Source organism: Cnephaeus nilssonii (assembly GCF_951640355.1).
Source record: "Cnephaeus nilssonii genome assembly, chromosome: 23".
Taxonomy (NCBI): domain Eukaryota; kingdom Metazoa; phylum Chordata; class Mammalia; order Chiroptera; family Vespertilionidae; genus Cnephaeus; species Cnephaeus nilssonii.
Window position 1 is genome coordinate 16547662 of NC_137094.1, and position 19510 is coordinate 16567171.

The 19510-nt window shown below is 53.2% G+C and overlaps 1 protein-coding gene across 2 annotated transcripts; it reads right to left on the reverse strand.

Moving 5' to 3' along the window:
* Nucleotides 1-1676: 1676 nt before the first annotated feature.
* On the reverse strand, nucleotides 1677-17762 carry RAB4A (RAB4A, member RAS oncogene family). 2 transcript variants are annotated; one of them, XM_079763736.1, is made up of 8 exons: nucleotides 17512-17762; nucleotides 10250-10330; nucleotides 9634-9748; nucleotides 8924-8986; nucleotides 7337-7491; nucleotides 5727-5822; nucleotides 4670-4803; nucleotides 1677-2585 (listed from the first exon to the last, which is right to left on the reverse strand). In XM_079763736.1, exons 1-7 carry the CDS (start codon nucleotides 17540-17542, stop codon nucleotides 4688-4690), a joined length of 657 nt encoding a protein of 218 aa, XP_079619862.1. In that variant the 5' UTR covers nucleotides 17543-17762; the 3' UTR covers nucleotides 1677-2585; nucleotides 4670-4687. The 2 variants fall into 2 exon arrangements, with proteins under 2 accessions (XP_079619862.1, XP_079619863.1); XM_079763737.1 differs by lacking the exons at nucleotides 10250-10330; nucleotides 17512-17762 and having other exon boundaries at nucleotides 7337-7453.
* Between the last annotated feature and the right edge of the window lie 1748 nt (nucleotides 17763-19510).

Genomic DNA, 19510 nt, shown 5'->3' on the forward strand with positions numbered 1-19510 from the left:
TGCACATATCTCATTTTGAAGTAAAAAAACACAACGGCAAAAACACCCGCATGTGGCCCGCGGGCCGTAGTGTGAGGACGCCTGCTTTTAAGAGTCTCAAGGAGCCCTAACCCGTTTGGATCAGTGGATAGAGCGTCGGCCTGTGGACTGAAGGGTCCCAGGTTCGATTCTGGTCAAGGGCATGTACCTTGGTTGTGGGTACATGCCCAGTAGGAGGTGTGTGGGAGGCGGCTGATTGATGTTTCTCTCTATGTTTCTAGCTCTCTATCCCTCTCCCTTCCTCTCTGTAAAAAAATCAATAAAATATATCTTTTTAAAAAATCAATAAAAAAACCCCAAAATGTTCAAGAAAGAGGACTGGAGAGAAATGAAGACTAAATATAAAGTGCGCCTCTCACGGGAAGGGGGTGTAAGCGGGGGGGGGGGGGTCTCTGGCCGCCTGCGAAGGGCATTCCTGGGACAACGGGTGACATTTGAACCCCGCCAGAGGACTGGGCGGTAGAGACGCATCAGCGTGAACTTCCCGATTCTGATGGTTGTGCAGGAGGAGGCCCTGGTTTATAGGAAATTGCCCCTGGTATTTGGGAGAAAAAAAATTAAAATATTTGGGGGTCACTGGGTATCACACGGGTGATTTCAGATTGCTCATGAATAGAGATCTCTGTGCTAGACTTGTCGCTTTTCTGTAGCTTTGCTTTGGGATGGCTTAAAAAAAGTTTAAACGCAATTCCACATGTGTCCACAAGGCGGCGCGCTCCGAACACAAACTGGTTTTACCAGGTGTATCATCAATAATGCGGATCGATTTCCATAGGGGCTTCATCACAAGGAATAACAGCCTGTAATTACTGGAATCCAGAGTCTAGGTCAGTGGTTGGCAAACTCATTAGTCAACAGAGCGGCAAACTGCGGCTCACGATCCGCAGTTTGCAGACTGCTGCCATAGATGGGAGTTACCAGTAATGAATTAAAACTTCCCACTAAGGCTCTTTTTTGGCACTAAATTGGACATTTTTAGGCGTAAAAATATCTATGATGTTAACGCCTTCAGAAAATTTGACATGAAGTCTTGAAGCTTGTTAACACAACAAAACAGCATACGTATCAACTTACATATATATCAACATATGTGTGCTGGCACTTGCCATTTCGCTTGCTGGGCTTTAAAAAAGGTTTTGTGTATGTGTTGTTCTTTTTTACTGTTATTGATCTCAGAGGGGAAGGAAGAGGAGCAGAGAGAAACACCAATGATGAGAGAACCATCAATCGGCTGCCTCCTGCACGCCCCACTCGGGGGATGGAGCCCACAACCCGGCATGTGCCCTGACCGGGAATGGAACCGCACGACCTCCCGGTTCATAGATCGAAGCTCAACCACTGAGCCGCACCGGCCGGAGGGCGTGGGTTTTTGTAATGGTCTCTTCTGCAGTCAAAGCTCCAAAGAACAGAGACAAAACGACGTTTGCTTGAAAAACTAAAGGCAAACTTACCAGGCACTCGAGGCTCCGGGAGGGACTCTGCACTCGAACCCGCACCCTCAGCCTGTGCCCCTGCAGCCATGGTCAGGCGGCCCCAGGCCAGGGTCCTCCCAAGACAGTGATTCCTCCTGGTTCATGAATTACCAGCGTGTCGCCTGAATGACTCACTAGGCCTTGAGGCACTCAGCACACCATAAGGAGTTTCTCAGTGGTAACCCTTTAATATCAATCGATGGAGTGGTTTCCTGACAAGGAACCCGGGACAGTAACGGGCTTGGAGAGTGGCAGTGAGGCCCGAGCGCCGAATCCGAGTCCCGGCGAAGCACAGCAGCCAAGGGTGGTGTCCGGCAGGAGGACCGGGGACCGGGGCCCAGGGCCCAGCCGTCCATCACCCTCCGCTGAGCAGACGTGTTTGGTGAAGGGCCGGGTCCGGGGTGGGGCCACAGAGCCCAGAACAGCAGGGACTCGGCCTCCCTTCTGGGTCCGGATGAGATGCTTTAAAATCAGAGTGCGGGACAGTCGGGTTCGTAGGAAAACTCCACTTGGACTTTATTCGGTGCGTGAGTAACCACTGAGCAGCGCTCCCAGCGAGGCCACGTGACGCCCCGTGGACCGGCAAATGGAACGCACCGGCTCTGCCTTGGCCGCCGCCGCCCAGTCGAGCAGGTCGTGAACATCACCCACCACGGGACACAGCCAGCGTGATGGCAGAGCACCTCACACCAGCAGGCTTTAGGTCATATGATTACAAAAAATAAAATATTGGACCGCATTTAGTGTAACATTCTATTATATCATACATGAGATACCATGCTGCAGGGACACGGGGCTCGGGTATATACAGTACAGAGCCAGGGTTCACCCCAGGGAAGGGAAGCCACGGAACAGGGCAGTTACATACATGTACACGTCAATGGCACTGTCCATTGAATTCGATTTACCACGTGGTCTGCTGTGTACTTTACAGGCTAAGGTAACACCCAATCATTTCTTTCTTTTCCGCACAAAGATCTACTTCTGCATAAAGTAGAAAAGGATGGTGGTAAAAAAAACAACACACTTCTTCAAGCTCCAACAATTGTTTCCCAAATATCACTGTTCGAACACCTAAAAAATAAGAAGAAAAACTTAGAAATATGCATAACTATCAATGTACAAACAAGCAGTTTAAAATCCCACAGGGAGTAGTGAATGCTCCCAACTTTTATTGAAATGTCTGCCTATTAGATAAGGTTGACTATCTGTAAAAAGTCCACTGAGGTAAACGGGAAAAAGAGAAGCTTTAAAGTTAAAATCTTGCTGGCTAGTGAGGCTCAGTGCTTGAGTGTCGACTTATGAACCAGGAGGTCAAGTTCAATGCCAGTCAGGGCACATGCCGGGGTTGTGGGCTCTCTCCCCAGTGGGGGGTGTGCAGGAGGCAGCCATCAAGGATTCTCTCATTACTGATGTTTGTTTCTCTCTTTCTCTCCCCCCCACCGCCGCCCGCTTCCTCTCTGAAATCCATAAAACATATTTTACAAAGTTAAAGTCTCCACTTGCAATTTTGACAAATGAGCCTCCTATTTTAGCAACAGGCACATTCATTTAGATTTCAATTCACCCCGGAAAGCCGCCTCACCGACCCGAAGGCCAAAGACTGTCTGACACTCCCGGCAACTCCCGCCCCTTCCTCCCTCCTGAGCCAGCGCCTCAGGAGGTCCCGGATTGTGGAATGCGAGCAGCCTGGCACCTGGGATACACCACCCTGAGAGGGGTGGTTCTTTTTGTGCTCTGTTGGATTTGATTTGCTAATTTTTTTGGAGGATTTGTGCATCTCTGTTCATGCGAGATATTGGTCTGTAATTTTCTTCTGTCTTTGGTTTCGGGATGAGGGCAATGCTGGCCTCACAGAGCGAGCTGAGGAGCATTTCAGCTGCATGAGCCTCTGGAAGAGACTGTAGGAGATCTGGGTCGTTTCTCCCTTAAATGGTCGGCAGAATTCCCGTTATCCCATCTGGGGCGGATGCTTTCTGTTTTGGAAGGTTATTAATTATTGGCTCAATTTCTTTGATAGATACAGGCCTATTCTAATTGTATTCCTTCTCGTATGAGTTTTGACAAATTGCGTCTTTCAAGGAATTGGTCTGTTTCATCTGGGTCATCAAATTGGTGGATGTAGCGCTGTTCAGAGTTTTCCTTTAATGTCCACAGGATCTGCTTAGTGATGTTCCTTTTTCACTTTGGATATTTGCAATTTTCAATCTTTTTTTCTTAGCTTGGCTAGAAGCTCACTGATTTTATTATCCTTTAAGCTTTGGTTTTGTTGATTTTTCTCTACTGATTTTAGTGTTAATTTCATTAATTTCTGTTCTAATTCTTATTTCTTCTGCCTGCTTTGGATTTAATTTGCTCTTTTTTCCTACGTTTCTCTGTGTACACATAGGGGATTGGATTTAGATCTTTTCTAATACACGCATTCAATGCTACATATTCCCCTGAAAGCACTGCTTTTGCTGCATCCCCCCAATTTTTATGTTATGTTTTGATTTTCATTTTGTTTAAAAATATTTTTTGTTTGCCCTGGCTGGTTTGGCTTAGTGGCTAGAGCATCAGCCTGCGGACTGAAGGGTCCTGGGTTCAATTCCCATCAAAGGCACATGCCCAGGTTGCAGGCTCGATCCCTAGTGGGGGGTGTGCAGGAGGCAGCCGATCAGTGATTCTCTCTCATCATTGATGTCTCTCTCTCTCTGCCTTCCTCTCTGAGATCAATAAAAATATATTTAAAAATACATTTTTTTTTTGTTTAAAATATTTTTAAAATTCTCGAGATTCCTTTTTTAACACGAGTTCTTCAGAAGTATGTTGTTTAATTTCCACGTATTTTGGATTTCCCAGTTATCCTTCTGTTACTGATTTCTAGTGTATTCACTGTGGTCCGAGAATAGACACTGCATGGTTTGTTTCCTTTAAATATGTTAATGTGCGTTTTATAGCCAGAATGTGGTCTATTTTGGTGACTGTCCCATGAGCTTGAGGAGGAGGAGTATTCCACGCCTGCGGATATCTAACACGTAATGATGCAACACCTCTCCTTCCATATGTGGCTGCAAAAGGCATGTAACAACAGTCCCTGTGTGAAGCACGTGTGGAAGCCCGGGCAGGGCACAGGGTGCGGGGGGGGGGGGGGGGGGGGACCGTGCGTGGGCACCTACCTCTGCCTCCAGCTGCGCCTAGCAGCCGCACTCCTGAGCGCCCGGGCCCTGCGAGCGGCGCGGCGAGCGCAGCTGTCTCAAGGCCGCGTCTCCGTACTGGATGCCCGAGCCCATCCTCTCCGGGTCCAGCTCGCCTGAGGAACGGCACGTCTTTCAGGAAGGTTTTTGCTCTGTGATCCCCCAAATGTCTTCAGGAACAAATATGCACCGAGTGGCCAGATGATGATGATCTCTGAACACATAATCATCTGGCCACTCAGTGTCTATATATTATATATTAGAGGCCCGGTGCATGAATTCGTGCATGGGTGGGGTCCAGCCAGCCTGGCCAGGGGGAGGGGACATGGGTGGTTGGCCGGCCTGCCTGCTGGTCGAACTCCTGGTCGAGGGAACCATTTGCATATTAGCCTTTTATTATATAGGACATACACTGGGTGGCCACATTATTATGGGTTCAGAGATCATCATCATCTGGCCACTCAGTGTGTATGCATGCATATACACCAGTTTCTCATAAAGAGGAAAATATACACATACAAGTTCACTTGCACAGGATAAATGTCTGAAAGGCCCAGAGAACTGGTAATAATGGCCGACTTCAGACAGCAGGCAGGCCCGGGCCGGGCAGCAGCGGAGGGGGGCTGTCACTGTACCTTTCTGAGCACTTGTTGAATTGGGAATTCATGCGACTATATTACGCACACAAAGGTAAGTTCATGTAAAATTAAACTGCAAAGGCATCCCTTTCCACCTCAGGCTGGCAGAATGACACCAAGTATGACCACTCCCGCCCCCCCCCCACGCCGGCCAGGCCTTAGTGACAGGAGCCCTCTCATTCAGACCCGTGGTGGGGAGGGAGGCAGCTGCTGCTGCCCCGACAGGAGAGGTGGCGGCCTTTTCCTCATTCCAGAAGCTTAGGGTCCCTGACCCGGCAAGTCCCCGCTGGGCGCCTACCCGACACAGACATTCAGGGCGGAATGACTGCCACAGGTTACTCCCGCAGCATTGTTGGGGCACCCACCCAAATGGCCAGGCAGCCTGGCCCGGTGCGGCTCACCTGATTCGATTTTGTTAAGTATTTTCCTTGCGCACTGAACAAAGGCCTCTTCCACGTTCTCCCCCGTCAGCGCACTTGTTTCCAAAAACATCAGCTCTAAAAGGGACAGGAGACAACACGCACAGCCACGTTCAGGAGACGATCGGAATTACTCAATCCTAGGTCTGTTCAGTATCCCCTAGGGTAGCAAGCGGACTGCCGTTTATTACGTAGAACCTTTAGTTCGGTAAGTATGAAACCAGTAAGTGTCAATGTATATTTTTCAATGTTAGAAGGAGCCTACCATTTGCTGAGAAGCACTGGCATCTGGGACCAGCACCTACGTCTGTGGGCGAGAAGGAGCAAGCCAGTGCGAGGTGCGGACCAGGCTGGCTGATCCGGCCTGGCTGTGCACACAGATAGGGGACAGTTTCCTTCTCCAGCGAGCTTTATGGCACCCCGGATATAACGTGCAAGTGTTTACGTTTGGGGGCTACACTGCAGCTTGTCCTTCTGACCATGAGGAGGTCTTGGACGAATTCCCCCTTCTGCATGGAGCGGCCCGAGCTCGGGCAGAACCTCAGCCTCTGGAGCCACATTTCCTCACGTGGGAACGAGGTGCCTTAGATGACATCTAAATTCCCCCCTCCCCCCGAGCCTCCACGTCTAAGCTTCTGTATTTCTTTTTAAAAAAAATATATTTTGTTGATTTTTTACAGAGAGGAAGGGAGAGGGATAGAGAGTTAGAAACATCGATGAGAGAGACATCGATCAGCTGCCTCCTGCAAACTCCCTACTGGGGATGTGCCCGCAACCAAGGCACATGCCCTCGACCAGAATCGAACCTGGGACCCTTCAGTCCGAAGGCCGACGCTCTATCTACTGAGCCACACCGGTCAGGGCTAAGCTTCTGTATTTCTAAACAGCTTCTTTATGAGTTCCTGATGGCTGATGTCTTTCTATCTATCTTTTTAAAATCCTCATGAGTATGTTTTTTCCATGGCTTTTCAGACAGAGTGGGAGGGAGGGAGGGAAACATCGATGTGATCTGATACTTTACCATCTTAGCGTCAAACTACATTAAAAACATGACATCCTCTGATTAGAGCCTTTAAGAATTTTGTTACCAATTTTACGTTAAACCAAGACCTGTAACATTTAAAGGTCCTGGCCTGAAAAGCCATCACAGACCATGAACACATGTGCTTTTATCATCAAAGTAACTTTGCAGGCAGATTCAATGCTGTGAAACAGGCTAAGTCAGTCTCAATCTGTAGTAAACACTGGAAGGTCTACTTTTCCTAAATAAAGTTCAATCTTAAAACCCCACATGTCCCTAACCGGTTTGGCTCAGTGGACAGAGCGTCGGCCTGCGGACTGAAGGGTCCCAGGTTTGATTCCGGTCAAGGGCATGTACTTCGGTTGCGGGCACATCCCCAGTAGGGGTCATGCAGGAGGCAGCTGATCGATGTCTCTCTCATCGATGTTTCTAACTATTCCTCTCCCTAAAATATATATATATAAAAAAAAAAACACAACAAAAAACCCCAGTAGCTACTTTAAGCTGAAAGCAATGCTATCACCCCCACATCTGCCATCAGAGAAGCAGTCAGAGGTCAAAGGTCACTTGCCATTTTCTTGAGCGAATCTGGAGGCTTCTAGGAAGGTCACTTCCCGGTCCGCGTCCAGGTCCTTCTTGTTCCCGCAGAGGATGATGACGATGTTCTGGCTGGCGAGCATTCTGGCATCTGTTAACCAATTAGTAAGCGCATTGTAGGTTTCTCGGCTGCGTAACATAAGATTGTGAGAATAATACATGTATTTTATAAACTAGCAACTCTTCCGGGCGTCCACACACTCACACTGCGCCAGCCACGCCCGGGGAGCCCAGCACCTCCAGGTTCCCCGACAACCCGGCGGCCGTGCGCACACCCACAGGGCCGCGTGCTGCCTCCGGGAAATGACCTGTCGCTCTGTGTGCCCTGGAGGAGCACAAGGAGAAATGTCTTCGTCCACCCTTCCTTGTGCCAACACTAATGGGGCTCCCAGGACACGGGACCCTCCTGCTGCCGGTGACAGGGGCTTGGTTAGAGCTGGTCACGTGACGCTGGGCCGGGGCTCCCCTCCTGGCGCACGTGATGGCCTCAGCCTTCCCGTTTTGGCAAGCTGTGCCGTCGCCACTGACAAGTGGGGTGGGTGCGGGCGGGGGGTGGCGCACCTCTTTGCCAGCGCGCCTCATTCCCACACAGACAGGCAGGAGCCACTAGAGGGGCGTCCTCCGGTGGGCAAGCTCCTCCCCAGAAAGACCCCGGGGGTGGGGGGAGCGTGGTGACAGGTGTCGGAGGCCGTGCCAGCAACCCCGAGGCAGCCCGGCGTCAGGGTTCTGCAGGACAGGTGAGTCCTAGCACCTGCACCACCACGGCTCCCGAGCACTGGACGTGGGGCGAGTGAGACCAAGGAGCTGACTTAATGTCATATCACCGTGATGTGTGGGTGACAGGTGCATAGGACAGTGCAGGCTGGATCCTCATGATGTGCCCGAGCTTTACATTAACTGAGCTGCCCAGTAACCCCACAGGGACCACACCATCATCGCCACCCCATATGAGACAAGGGAGCTGGAGCACCTCGCCTGAGGACGCCACACGGGACCAGAACAGGGATCAGCTGCCAGGCCATCGAAGCCACAGCCTGTGCCCTCAACCTCCGTCAATGTCAAGTGTTGCTAATAGCCCTGGCCAGTATGGCTCAGTAGATAGAGTGTCGGCCTGCCAACTGAAGGGTCCCAGGTTCAATTCCAGTTAAGAGCTGGGGTTGTGAGCTTGATCCCCAGTGGGAGCGTGCAGGGGGCAGCTGATCCATGATTCTCTCTCATCATTGATGTTTCTCTCTCTCTCCCTCTCCCTTCCTCTCTGACGTCAATAAACATGAAAAAACGTACTGTTAACAACTGACCCGGCAAGGCTGCACTCAGAACCTTCGGGGAAGCGTCAGAGCATCGTGTTAAGAAACATGGTGATGCTCTGGCCCTGACGAACATCCCCCGTTACGGGCGGTCCGGGCAGGGCTGCTGCCAGCCTCCGAGGCCCCACGGGAAAGGGCCGAGGGCTTCCGACTCCCCGCCCCACAGCCGCGGGACACGGCCCAGCACCCAGCACCCAGCACCCCTGTGCGCCTGGACCGGGCGCCCTCCTCTCCCCGGGGTGGGGCTGCGTTACCTGGTGATGTCATAGACGAGCAGGGCCCCGGCGGCGCCTCGGTAGTAGCTTCTGGTCACGGACCTGAAAGAGGAACGCGTTTACTGTCACCAACCGAGACCTGGACTGAGCACCACCTTCCTGCTCAAAGGCACCCACTGGGCTTTGCAAACAGCCAGGCGCCGCTTTAAGAGACGCGGTTCAGACATCTAAACACACGAGGAGTGTTCTTCTGTCTGCAATCAGGTCACAGGAACGCGGGGGTGGGGACACAGGCGGGACAAGTCCTTCTCTAAATGACTTCAAAACAGACTTCAATGGACCCTTTAGAGAATGGATGCTGCGCCCGGCCGGTGTGGCTCAGTGGTTGAGTGTTGACCTAGGAACCAGGAGGTCACGATTTGATTCCCGGTCAGGGCACATGCCCGGGTTGTGGGCTCCATCCCCAGTGTGGGGCATGCAGGAGGCAGCCAATCGGTGGTTCTCTCTCACATTGATGTTTCTCTCTCTCCCTCCCTCTCTGACATCAATAAGATGTATTAAAGAAAAAAAGAAAAGAAATCGATGCTGCAGGAGAGAAACTGACTTTCCGCTTGTTTCTTAAAGCTTCCCGAGGTGAAGTCCCTAACATCTGAGCACGGGGCCGGGGACCCACAGATCAGGGGAATATAGTAACTGATCATTTCTAATGCAGCCTTCAGACATTCCCATCACGTCAGAGAGAGAGCTACCTGAATCGCTCTTGGCCGGCTGTATCCCATATCTGCAACTTCACGTATTTACCACCAACATTTATTATCTTCGAACCAAATTCCACCCCTATGGTATGATTGGAGTCATCTTTGACTGGAAAAGAAGAAGAACAAGACATCCCATTTTAGAACATTACGGAAGCAGGCTTACAGGAAGCGACACTGAGGTCAAGGGTTAACCAATGGAGAATGCCCTTCACGCAGCCATTCATTCAGCAGTGGGCGGATCAGCACGCACTGTTTGAAACACAGCACACAGTCCCTCTCCCTCCATTTACCCCTCACCCAGGGATCGCATACAAGGTGGGCAGAAGTAGGGTGACAGATGTTTGTATGGAAAATAATACATTAATAAGCAATAATACAAGAAACTGTTTCGTACACTCACAACTGTAAATTAATAAAACTGAAATGCTAACATGATAAAAATTCAGTCATCTTACAGAAAGTTTAGTAACAAACTTAATGTTATTTTCCAGTGTTTTAAACTATGACTTCTTTCCTGAAAAACACATTCAGAAGTTAGGCTGTAAACGAGCGGAGCAGGAGGGCGCCTGGAAGACATGCGTGCACACTGAGGTTCAAGGTCACTTACATTTTTTTTCAATAAACTGATGAAGCAGGCACGACTTGCCAGTTCCTGCATTTCCAATAACCAGGAACTTAAACAAGAAATCTGAAAAACAAAGAGAACGTGAAAAATAACCTTAAAACAGGTGCTATAAAGTTAAATATATACATCTATTTTTATTGACTTCAGAGAGGAAGGGAGAGGGAGAGAGAGAGAAACATCCATGATGAGAGAGAATCACGGATCGGCTGCCTCCTGCACGCCCCACACTGGGGATGGAGCCTGCAACCCGGGCATGTGCCCTGACTAGGAACTGAACCGTGACCTCCTGGTTCATAGGTCGATGCTCAACCACCGGGCCAGCCAGAGTTCTTCGTTCCTTCTTTAAACAGAGCACTGCATCTAACGGGGTATTATTTTCCATAAGATGGAATTAAGGGCTTCCAGAATGGGAGGGAGTTAGCCTGACGCAGCATCGGCGGCCTGCACTGCGTGGTGACCCATTTTGCCTCCGTTAGCAGAACACCCGAGTTCTGCTCAGCCTGCAGCCAATCCCGCTCCCGCCCCACTGTGACCCCGACCCTCCTAGCCCGCTGCTGCCGCTCACTGTGGCCCCCTCTCTATGCCGCCTCCCTCCCTCCCTGGCCACCCCATCCCTTTCCAGAACCAACCGAGCCCTCTCTAGCCTGCCTCCTCCTCTCCCCCAGGGGACCCCAAACAGTCTATTTCTCTGTGATGCTTAGCTTTGACTTGTTTCTTAAGAACTATATCATCGCTCAAAGATTAAGTCTATTCAACCTCAAATGATTTTCAAGTGACTATAGGCAATTACAATTTTAGAATAGGGCCATCGGAATTGTTAGCATTTAAAAATACCACAGTCGTATGCTTCTCATTGCCTGTTTTAAAAGCAGGCCACCCCATGCTCATAGCAGCATTCCTCACAGTGGCCACAAGAAGGAAGCAATGCAAGTAGCCATCGAGGGACAGAGAAACAAAACATGGTCTGTGCATACAATGTAACATGACTCAGCCTTCAAAAGGAGAGGTTCCGGCACGTGCACACCACGGACGAATCCCGAGGAAATAAGCCAGTCCACTTCCACGAGGGACCCAGAGGCCATCACCCTCAGAGGCAGAGGGCAGGGGGTGCCCGGGGCTGGGAGGGAGGTGGGGAGTCAGTGTGCAATGGCAGGAGGATCGTTTGGAAAGATGAAAACATTGTGGAGACGTCACTGCAGCCTCTCCCTCCCAGAGCAGAGCAGATGGAGAGCATAAAGCAGAGTGTGAGCTGCAGGCAGAAGGCATCCGCCCCTGACAGCAGGAAACGGGCGGGCGGGACGGGTTTGTGCAACGGGACTGTGGGGCTTCACGGAAATGAAGGCCCAGCTGGCACACGAGATGACCTTTGACCTCTGCCTTCCCAGCTGCTCCCACAGGCTTTTGCTTTTTAGGTTTCAAAGGTCAGGCCGGAAGCAAAGGCGATTGGCCTTGACTGCAGGGACTGAGGCCTCAGCTGAGGCGGCGTCCTGGTTTCTGGCTCAGGGAGCCAGCTGGTTTGTGGTGCCAGCCACTGAGCTAAGAAACACTAAAGATTCTGACGAGGAATCCGTGCGGCAAATGATGACATATTTGGAGAGAATATGCTTAAATACCCATGAGCTAACACGGTTGGGGCTCGGGGAGGCGGTTCTTATAAGGGCTGACCCTGAAAAGAGAAGCTAAGTAAGATGAGGTGCAGTGTCCTGCCCGGCTGGTGTGGCTCAGTGGTTGAGCACCAACCTGGGAACCAAGAGGTCCTGGTTTGATTCCTGGTCGGGGCACATGCCCAGGTTGTGGGCTCCATCCCCAGTAGGGGGCGTGCAGGAGGCAGCCGATCCATGATTCTCTCTCATCATGGATGTTTCTCTCTCTCCCCCTCTCCCTTCCTCTCTGAATTAAAAAAAGAAAGGCTGCCGCATCCAAGTGACCTTCAGCGCCCGGAGAAACCAGCCTCCGGGGAGGTGGGGAAGCAGGCAGCCGAGGAACAAGGAAGACGCTGCAGATGGAGGACGGGACACTCTTACGAAGAGCTGGGCTGTGGTGGGGAGGAGAGCAGAGAGCTCCGGAGGGCGCGGGGTGCACGGCAGACACAGCAGCTACCAGTGGAAAAGGAAGGGGGATGCTGACACCTGAGGGAGGCCAAGGTAGAGGCAGGGCCAGCCTCCGACAGGGAGAACTTTCCTCCGAGAAGCGGAAAAGGGGGAGGACAGCGGGCGCAGGGAAGGTCCCTGGCTGAGCGGGAGCGTCTTCATTCGGGCACCTCCTCCTCCCGTCACCCACTGAAAGGGAGGTCAAGGGCTTGCAGAGTTAGTGGAGGTCAGAGCTGCTGATGGAGCAGGTCAGGGAGCAGGTGGGTGGACAGCAGGCCTAGGGGCCAGGTGACCTGCAGAATAAGGAGTGACCAGGTCACCGGTTAACGCAGTGAGGAGCTAGAGCACGGGACGGACGATGACCTGGACTTCACGTGACAAATGTTTGGTACCCGGGCTGGGGGGAGAGCAGCAGCGACCTGGCTGACACGTTGGCGGAGGAGGGAAGGGAGGGGTGGGCCGCAGGAGGGCATGTGGCCTGGGGGGGCAGGCAGAATAGGGAAGGGAGGGCAATGACAGCAGTCAGTGGGGCGTGCTGTTCACGTTTGATGGTATAGAGCCCACTAGTCAGGAGGCTGGCAGTGCGCCTGGCTGTGGAACCAGGGTGTTCATTTAACAAGTATTTACTTCACTACCAGACGCCAGGCATGTGGATGTTTGCTGACCACGGACTCAGCGCACCTGATACACCTGTCAGCACAGTAACGTGCCAGCCCCTGGGCCAGGCCATGTCTGGGCTCAGCCCAGTGCCCACAGGGGCGCCCCAAAGCCCGTCTTTTCCATCTGTCACCTCCATCTGATCATCACGTTCTCTCTCCAGGTACCAGGCCGTCCTCAGCTCTCCGCCCGGGCGTGAACTGACTTCGGGCGCATCACTCCTTAAAGGACGCCCGTGCCCTCCAGCGGACTATGCTCTCTGCGACCCAGGTCTTCCTTCCAGTCGCATTCATGTTGTTACGATGAGGAAGGCTGAGACTCCACCCTAAGGAATAGGACCCACTATGTCTTCAGGTGGGGTTTCCTGTGCACCTGGCCTTTGGACCATATTCTGGAACTGAGAGGACAGTACATCCCCCTCACACGGAATCACACAGGGCTCTCTGGGTTCCCTGAGGCTGTGTTTGGGAACCATGCACAGCTCGATGGACCGAGAGCAGGACTAACACTGAGGACGCTGCAGATCGCGATGTTTTAATGGGAACAGAGGAGAGACGCTTTGTTTATAAGTCCCAATGTCTTTCCTGCGTGATTAAAAATTCATTTGCAAATGATAGACTTCCCTCTAAAGCACATTCTCATCCATAATCCATTAGCACTTTATGAAGACTGCTTTTTAAGACTGCTTAAGTGCCAAGAACACAGCACAGAAGACAGGGGGCAGGAAGCAAAAGGCACGCTCGCTGGGTCCTGTCACACCGGAGTCCCCCTGCGCGGGCAGGGCCGCATCGGCTTGCTTCTCCCGTGGCGACCCCTGGTCTGTGGGTGCGTCACTCCAATCTCAGGCTCTGAATTCACACACATTCTCCATGCACATGCCTGGAACACAGGCCTCTCGTTTTATAAGGACACCAGGCACTGAGTTAGGCCCCTAATCCCACAGGACCTCACCTTAACCTGCACAGCCCTCCTTCCGGACAAGGCCACAGTCACAGGGACCTGGGTGAGGACCTGAACATGTCTTTTGGGGAGCACAGTGCAACCCGTAAAGCCTCTAAACACACACACTCCCGAGAATTCTCAAAATCACGTAAATACTATAATACATTCAAAACAAAGCACAAAATAAAAATATTAAGAGTATATTGTAATAATAATTAGCATAGAACCAACAATTTGTGTTGTTTCATTAAAGTATTTTCACTGTAGAAAAAGTCCAATGTATAGAGATTTGTCTTAGATTTTCCCTATCAAACTGCCTCAGCCCTTAAAATATTTTTATAGCATTTTCTGCACTACTTATACTTTAAAAAATATATTTTTAATATATTCTAGAGAGAGAAGGGAGAGGGAGAGAAACATCGGTGTGAGAATCATTGATCAGCTGCCTCCTGCACGCCCCCTACTGGGGACTGAGCCCACAACCCAGGCATGTGCCCTGACTGGGAATCAAACCAGCAACCTTTGGTGCAGGTGAGGATGCCCAACCAACTAAGCCACACCTGCCAGGGCTGCACTACTTATCCTTTTTAGCTCCCTTCTGAGCATCGTGGATTGGTAACACCTATTTGATTTGTTAGTCTATCTCACAACTCTTGGTATCAGAAACGACTTTTATTTTAAAATATAGTCTTACTAGAAGCCCGACACACGAAATTCGTGCAAGAGTGGGCCTTCCTTCCCCTGGCTGCCGGCACCGGCTTCCCTCTGGCACCCGGGACCTGGGCTTCCCTGGCAGCCCCAGCTTCGTCCGGAAGGTCACCCAGAAGGACGTCCGGTCTAATTAGCATATTACGCTTTTATTATTATAGATTGATTTCAAAGAGGAAGGGCGAGGGAGAGATAGAAACACCATTGGTGAGAAAGAATCATTGATTGGTTGCCTCCTGCACGCCGCCTAGTGGGGATGGAGCCCGCAACCTGGGCATGTGCCCTGACTGGGAATTGAACCTGGGACCCTTCAGTCCGCAGGCCGACCCGCTGAGCCAAACCGGCCAGAAAGGACTTGAAAGTCAATCTGTGATCCCCCAGTCTCAGCAGGTGGGAGCTCCTCGGGCAGGCCTAACCCACACTAACCGGCCAGGGCTTTAAGAATGTGGTGAATCAAACATTTGGGAAACAGTTTAGGATTATTTAGATACAAGGTTTCTGCCTGAAACCTACGCATTTAAGATTGCAAACTTGTATCACACTATTGTGTAAAGTATATGTTTTTCACGTGGTTAGTGGCTTCAAAGCACCAAAATGTTGAACACAACTCAGTCTGTGAAAGGGGAAATACTGCTTTAACGTGGGAAACAGCAGGGAGATGTGGCTGATTGACAGTACGTTGTAAGCGGTGACTCTTTATTTCTCATTTTATCCCGGTGAGGTACACAGAGCCCTTTTCCAGAAGAGAGAAAGTGAGCCTGGAGCGGAAAGGAGTTGAAAGGTTAGGCAAATATTTTTTTAGCAGCTGCTGGAGACGGTTCCGGAAGGAGGGCCCTGTTTTCCTTCTGGGGAAGAATGGGGGGCACATAAGGTCAACGATAAGGGAAGGTGACAGCGTTAGGACTCGGCTCTTGGTGGTTTTTAACTTCAGGTTGACGCTTTCAACTGCCACACTTGCTCTTTCTAAAGGGAACTTTCGGGTGGTTTCCTCTCTTCCAGGAAAAGGTGGAATGCAGTTGGTAAAAAGTAAAAGCCCATCTGGAAGGTCCCACGAAATAAGCATCCTGACAACCAAAGCCGTATGGTGGGAACTTCACCAGTGACGGTGCTGCTCAGAAGTCCAATGAACTCTGAAGGCAAGAAGGGATGGGCCAGCCATGCTCTACTTCACCAAGGTCACCATTCCACAGAAGGCGAACGGACGCCACAGCTCCCCTTCCTGCTAGTTCACCACCCCCACGTGGGGGCCCACCCCTCCTCCTTTTTTTTTTTTAAATATACTTTATTGACTTTTTACAGAGAGGAAAGGAGAGGGACAGAGAGCTAGAAACATCGATGAGAGAGAAACATTGACCAGCTGCCTCTTACACACCCCCTACCGGGGATGTGGCCACAACCAAGGTACATGCCCTTGACCGGAATCGAACCTGGGACCTTTCAGTCCGCAGACCGACGCTCTATCCACTGAGCCAAACTGGTTTCGGCTCCAGGCTAAAGAAAAAAGGGGTGGTGGGCTCAGGGGCACTTGAAAATAAAGAAAAGCAAGAGTGTAACCCCAAAACTGCCAGAGAAATGATCTGCTTTAGGAGATGGGACTGGGATTCGGGCCCACGTGGGTGCAATGCACTAAGGCCCTGCACCTTTGACAACAAGGGGTCCCTAGGAAGCCAGCAACTTCCGGGAGCATCTTCCAAAGCCTGCTGAGAAACAGACACGCTGCCCCCAGTGTCACCAAGCACGCACCCACCACAGGAGCAAACGCACCGTGACCTTTTGGGGTCCTCTCTGCCTCCCCCCTGCCCTTCTCCCCAGGGCTCCCCCCAAGGGCTGTGGGGCCTACACCACCCTCCCCTTAGGGGACCTCCCTCTCTCAGGGCCTGGGCATATGCAGTTCTGCTGTGCTGGCTGGTTGGAGTCTTAGGGGGGCCCCCCCAGGCTGGGTTAGGGTTCTTTGTCCGGTCTGGGTTCGGGTTCTCTGTAACGCACTTTCCCAGTCCACATTCCTTCACAAGTCCTGCCAGGGCTTGAACCATTCATCAGAGTCGTAATTGGATTAACACCGTGTCCCCCACCTTCCCCGCTCCCCCCCCCCCCCACTAGACAGTGGGCCCCACCAACCCAGAGCCGCGCACGCGTGCTGAGTGTGCCCTCCAGCATGCGGGCTCCGGGGGCCCCTTGCACACACGGAGGAGTCACGAGCGGGACCGGGCTTGCGGAACCCACGCGGGCCGCGGAGCCTGGCCCCGGGGCTGTGCACACAGCTCCGAATCCAAACTCGGCCCGGATGCGCCCACCTGGGAGGGGTTCGGGGCTGGGGACGCCGCCTGGACCCGCGGAGGACGCGGAGGCCCACCGAGCGGCTCGCGCTGCCCACGCGGGACGGAACCATATGGGCCGGGGAGGCGCTCACGATTCGTGGGGTTGCAAAGATCAAACACACACACACTCAGGACGGTGCCTCCGGTCTTAAAAAGACACATTGATAAACAGTGAAAATGCAACCAGGAAGGGCCAGAAAACGAGAGAGAGAGAGAGAGAGAGAGAGAGAGAGAGAGAGAGAGAGAGAGAGAGAGAGAGAGAGACGTCCAGGTGCGAAGAAAGGCATCGCCCACCGGGGGCGGGGGGTCCGCCTGGGCCGCCCGAGGCTCCCGGACACGCAGGCGTCGCCCCAAGTCCTCCCATCCCTCCCTGGGGACACTGCCGCGCAGAAACGGGGGCTCGGCCGCCCCCCCAAACCCTGGGCCAGGGACCCGGACTCCGAGGAAAGGCGGACAAGAGGGGGAAACTTGGGAAGCGGACCGCGCCCGCACTCGGGCCCGCGCCCCCCGCCCCCGCCCGCCCGCCTACCGTAGGTCTCGGACATGGCCGTCTGCGACATCTTGGGAGCGGCGCCGCCTCTCGCGGGTCACGGCTGCAGCGCCGGCCGGGCGGCGGGAGGGGAGAGGGGAGGGCCGGGGTCGTCCGCCGCGTCGCGGTGGCGAACGGCGTGGGGCGGGGATCGAGGAAGGGTGGGGCCCGCGGTCCCCAAGGCAACCGCCCGCCACCCCGCGGCTGCGGCCCAGCGGGACTGCCGGCTCCGCGCAGGCGCACTCCGCTCCGCGCCGGCGGGATGGGCCCGGGCGCAGTGGGGGGGGAGGGGCGAGAGGGAGCGCGAGGCCCCGCCCACCCGCGGTCGCGCAGGCGCACTCCGCCCCGCGCTGGCGAGACGGGCCCGGGGAGAGGAGGGGGAGGGGCCGCAGGAGCGCGCGAGGCCCCGCCCCCGCCCCGCGGTTGCGCATGCGCACGCAGCCCGAGCGGCAGGCTGACTTCAGAGTGGGCGGGACGGCCCCCGCGGGTGATCGGGGGCTGGGTCGGGGGGGCAGTGGGGTCCCGCTTTTGGGCAGAGGAGGCCCAGTGCCTGCCCCAAGGGGGGAGCCAGTCCTTTCGCCACATGGACCCGCCTCAATGAAGAGGTCGCCGCCGTCCTTTTGTTGTATGTTTTCATGTTCATGGGCTCCCTCTAGTCTAGCAGCTGTTGGGACTCAGGATGCGGGGTTTTTATTGCGTGAGCATCAGGCAGCCCACATCGCCGTCCTGTGCGGCTCCCAGCCTGGGAAGACCTTCCCCCGGCTGTCACGAGCCACCCGGGACCGTGGTGAACGTGCAACCGGGAGGCCCGCCCTGGGCTGCACGCCGGCGAGCCCTCCGCTCTGCACCTGCCGGCGCCCCCGGGTCGGGCCGCGCTGGGTCTGGGCCACACCGACCGAAGCTGAAGGGGTCCCTGTCTGAGCACCACGGTCCCCGCAGCCTGGGACTCGGACCCCTGCGCGCCCCACTTGTGGACAGCGTGGCCCAGCGGCAGGAGGCACCCCTGGCCCTCGGCTGGGACGCGTGTTCTAAGATCAGGGGTCCGGGAGGAGGTCAGGGTCCCCTTGCGTTGGAAACGGAGACAGAAGCTCTCCTGGCGAAGGACATTTTTGGCTGGGAGTGTGCGTCATCGGAGCCGGAGCAGGGTCACACGTCATAGCTCATACGACCCAACCGTGTTCAAAAGACACAGCAGAAGACTAAAAATATGCCTTGGCTAAGCTCCCGGGTGACGTGGACCGGACCGTGGGGGAAATGCCAGGAAGTACATCCCCCTCCACCCCCAACCCCAAGTCCATTTGGTTCCATCAGATCTTATCTGAGGCTGTTTCTCCTCTTCCCCTACGTCTACTTGGCTCTCCGTTTTATTTTTATTTCTGATCCTAATAGCAAATAAATATCCTTGCTCCCAAACCGCAGAGAGGAGGCCCCACGCTGGAATATTGTGGGAGCTGTCATTGTCTGGAATTATTGCGCATATAGTCCTTGTTCAATGGCTCAGATAGTCTATCGTTTTCTTTTCTTTTAAAATATATTTTATTGATTTTTTTTTACAGAGAGGAAGGGAGAGGGATAGAGAGTTAGGAACATCGATGAGAGAGAAACACCCATCAGCTGCCTCCTGCACACCCCCTACTGGGGATGTGCCTGCAACCAAGGTACATGCCCTTGACCAGAATCGAACCCGGGATCCTTCAGTCCCCAGGCTGACGCTCTATCCAGTGAGCCAAACCGGATAGGGCAGTCTATCGCTTTCTTATTTGGCTTTCTGCACCTTCGGTTTGGCATACGCTCCCGAGCCAGGCAGACCGATTCCGGTGAAAACTATTTTCAGAAGAAAGAGACAGCGATCCCATTCTTTATAGACCTAAGCTTTTCTTCGTCTGTGCATACGAAAGGCCTCCCTGAGTTACAGCGATCACTCGCTGGCGTTACTGACCGAAACCGGACCTCAAGATCTCTGAAACCTGGACAGGGTGACGGAAAGAAAAATTAAGCT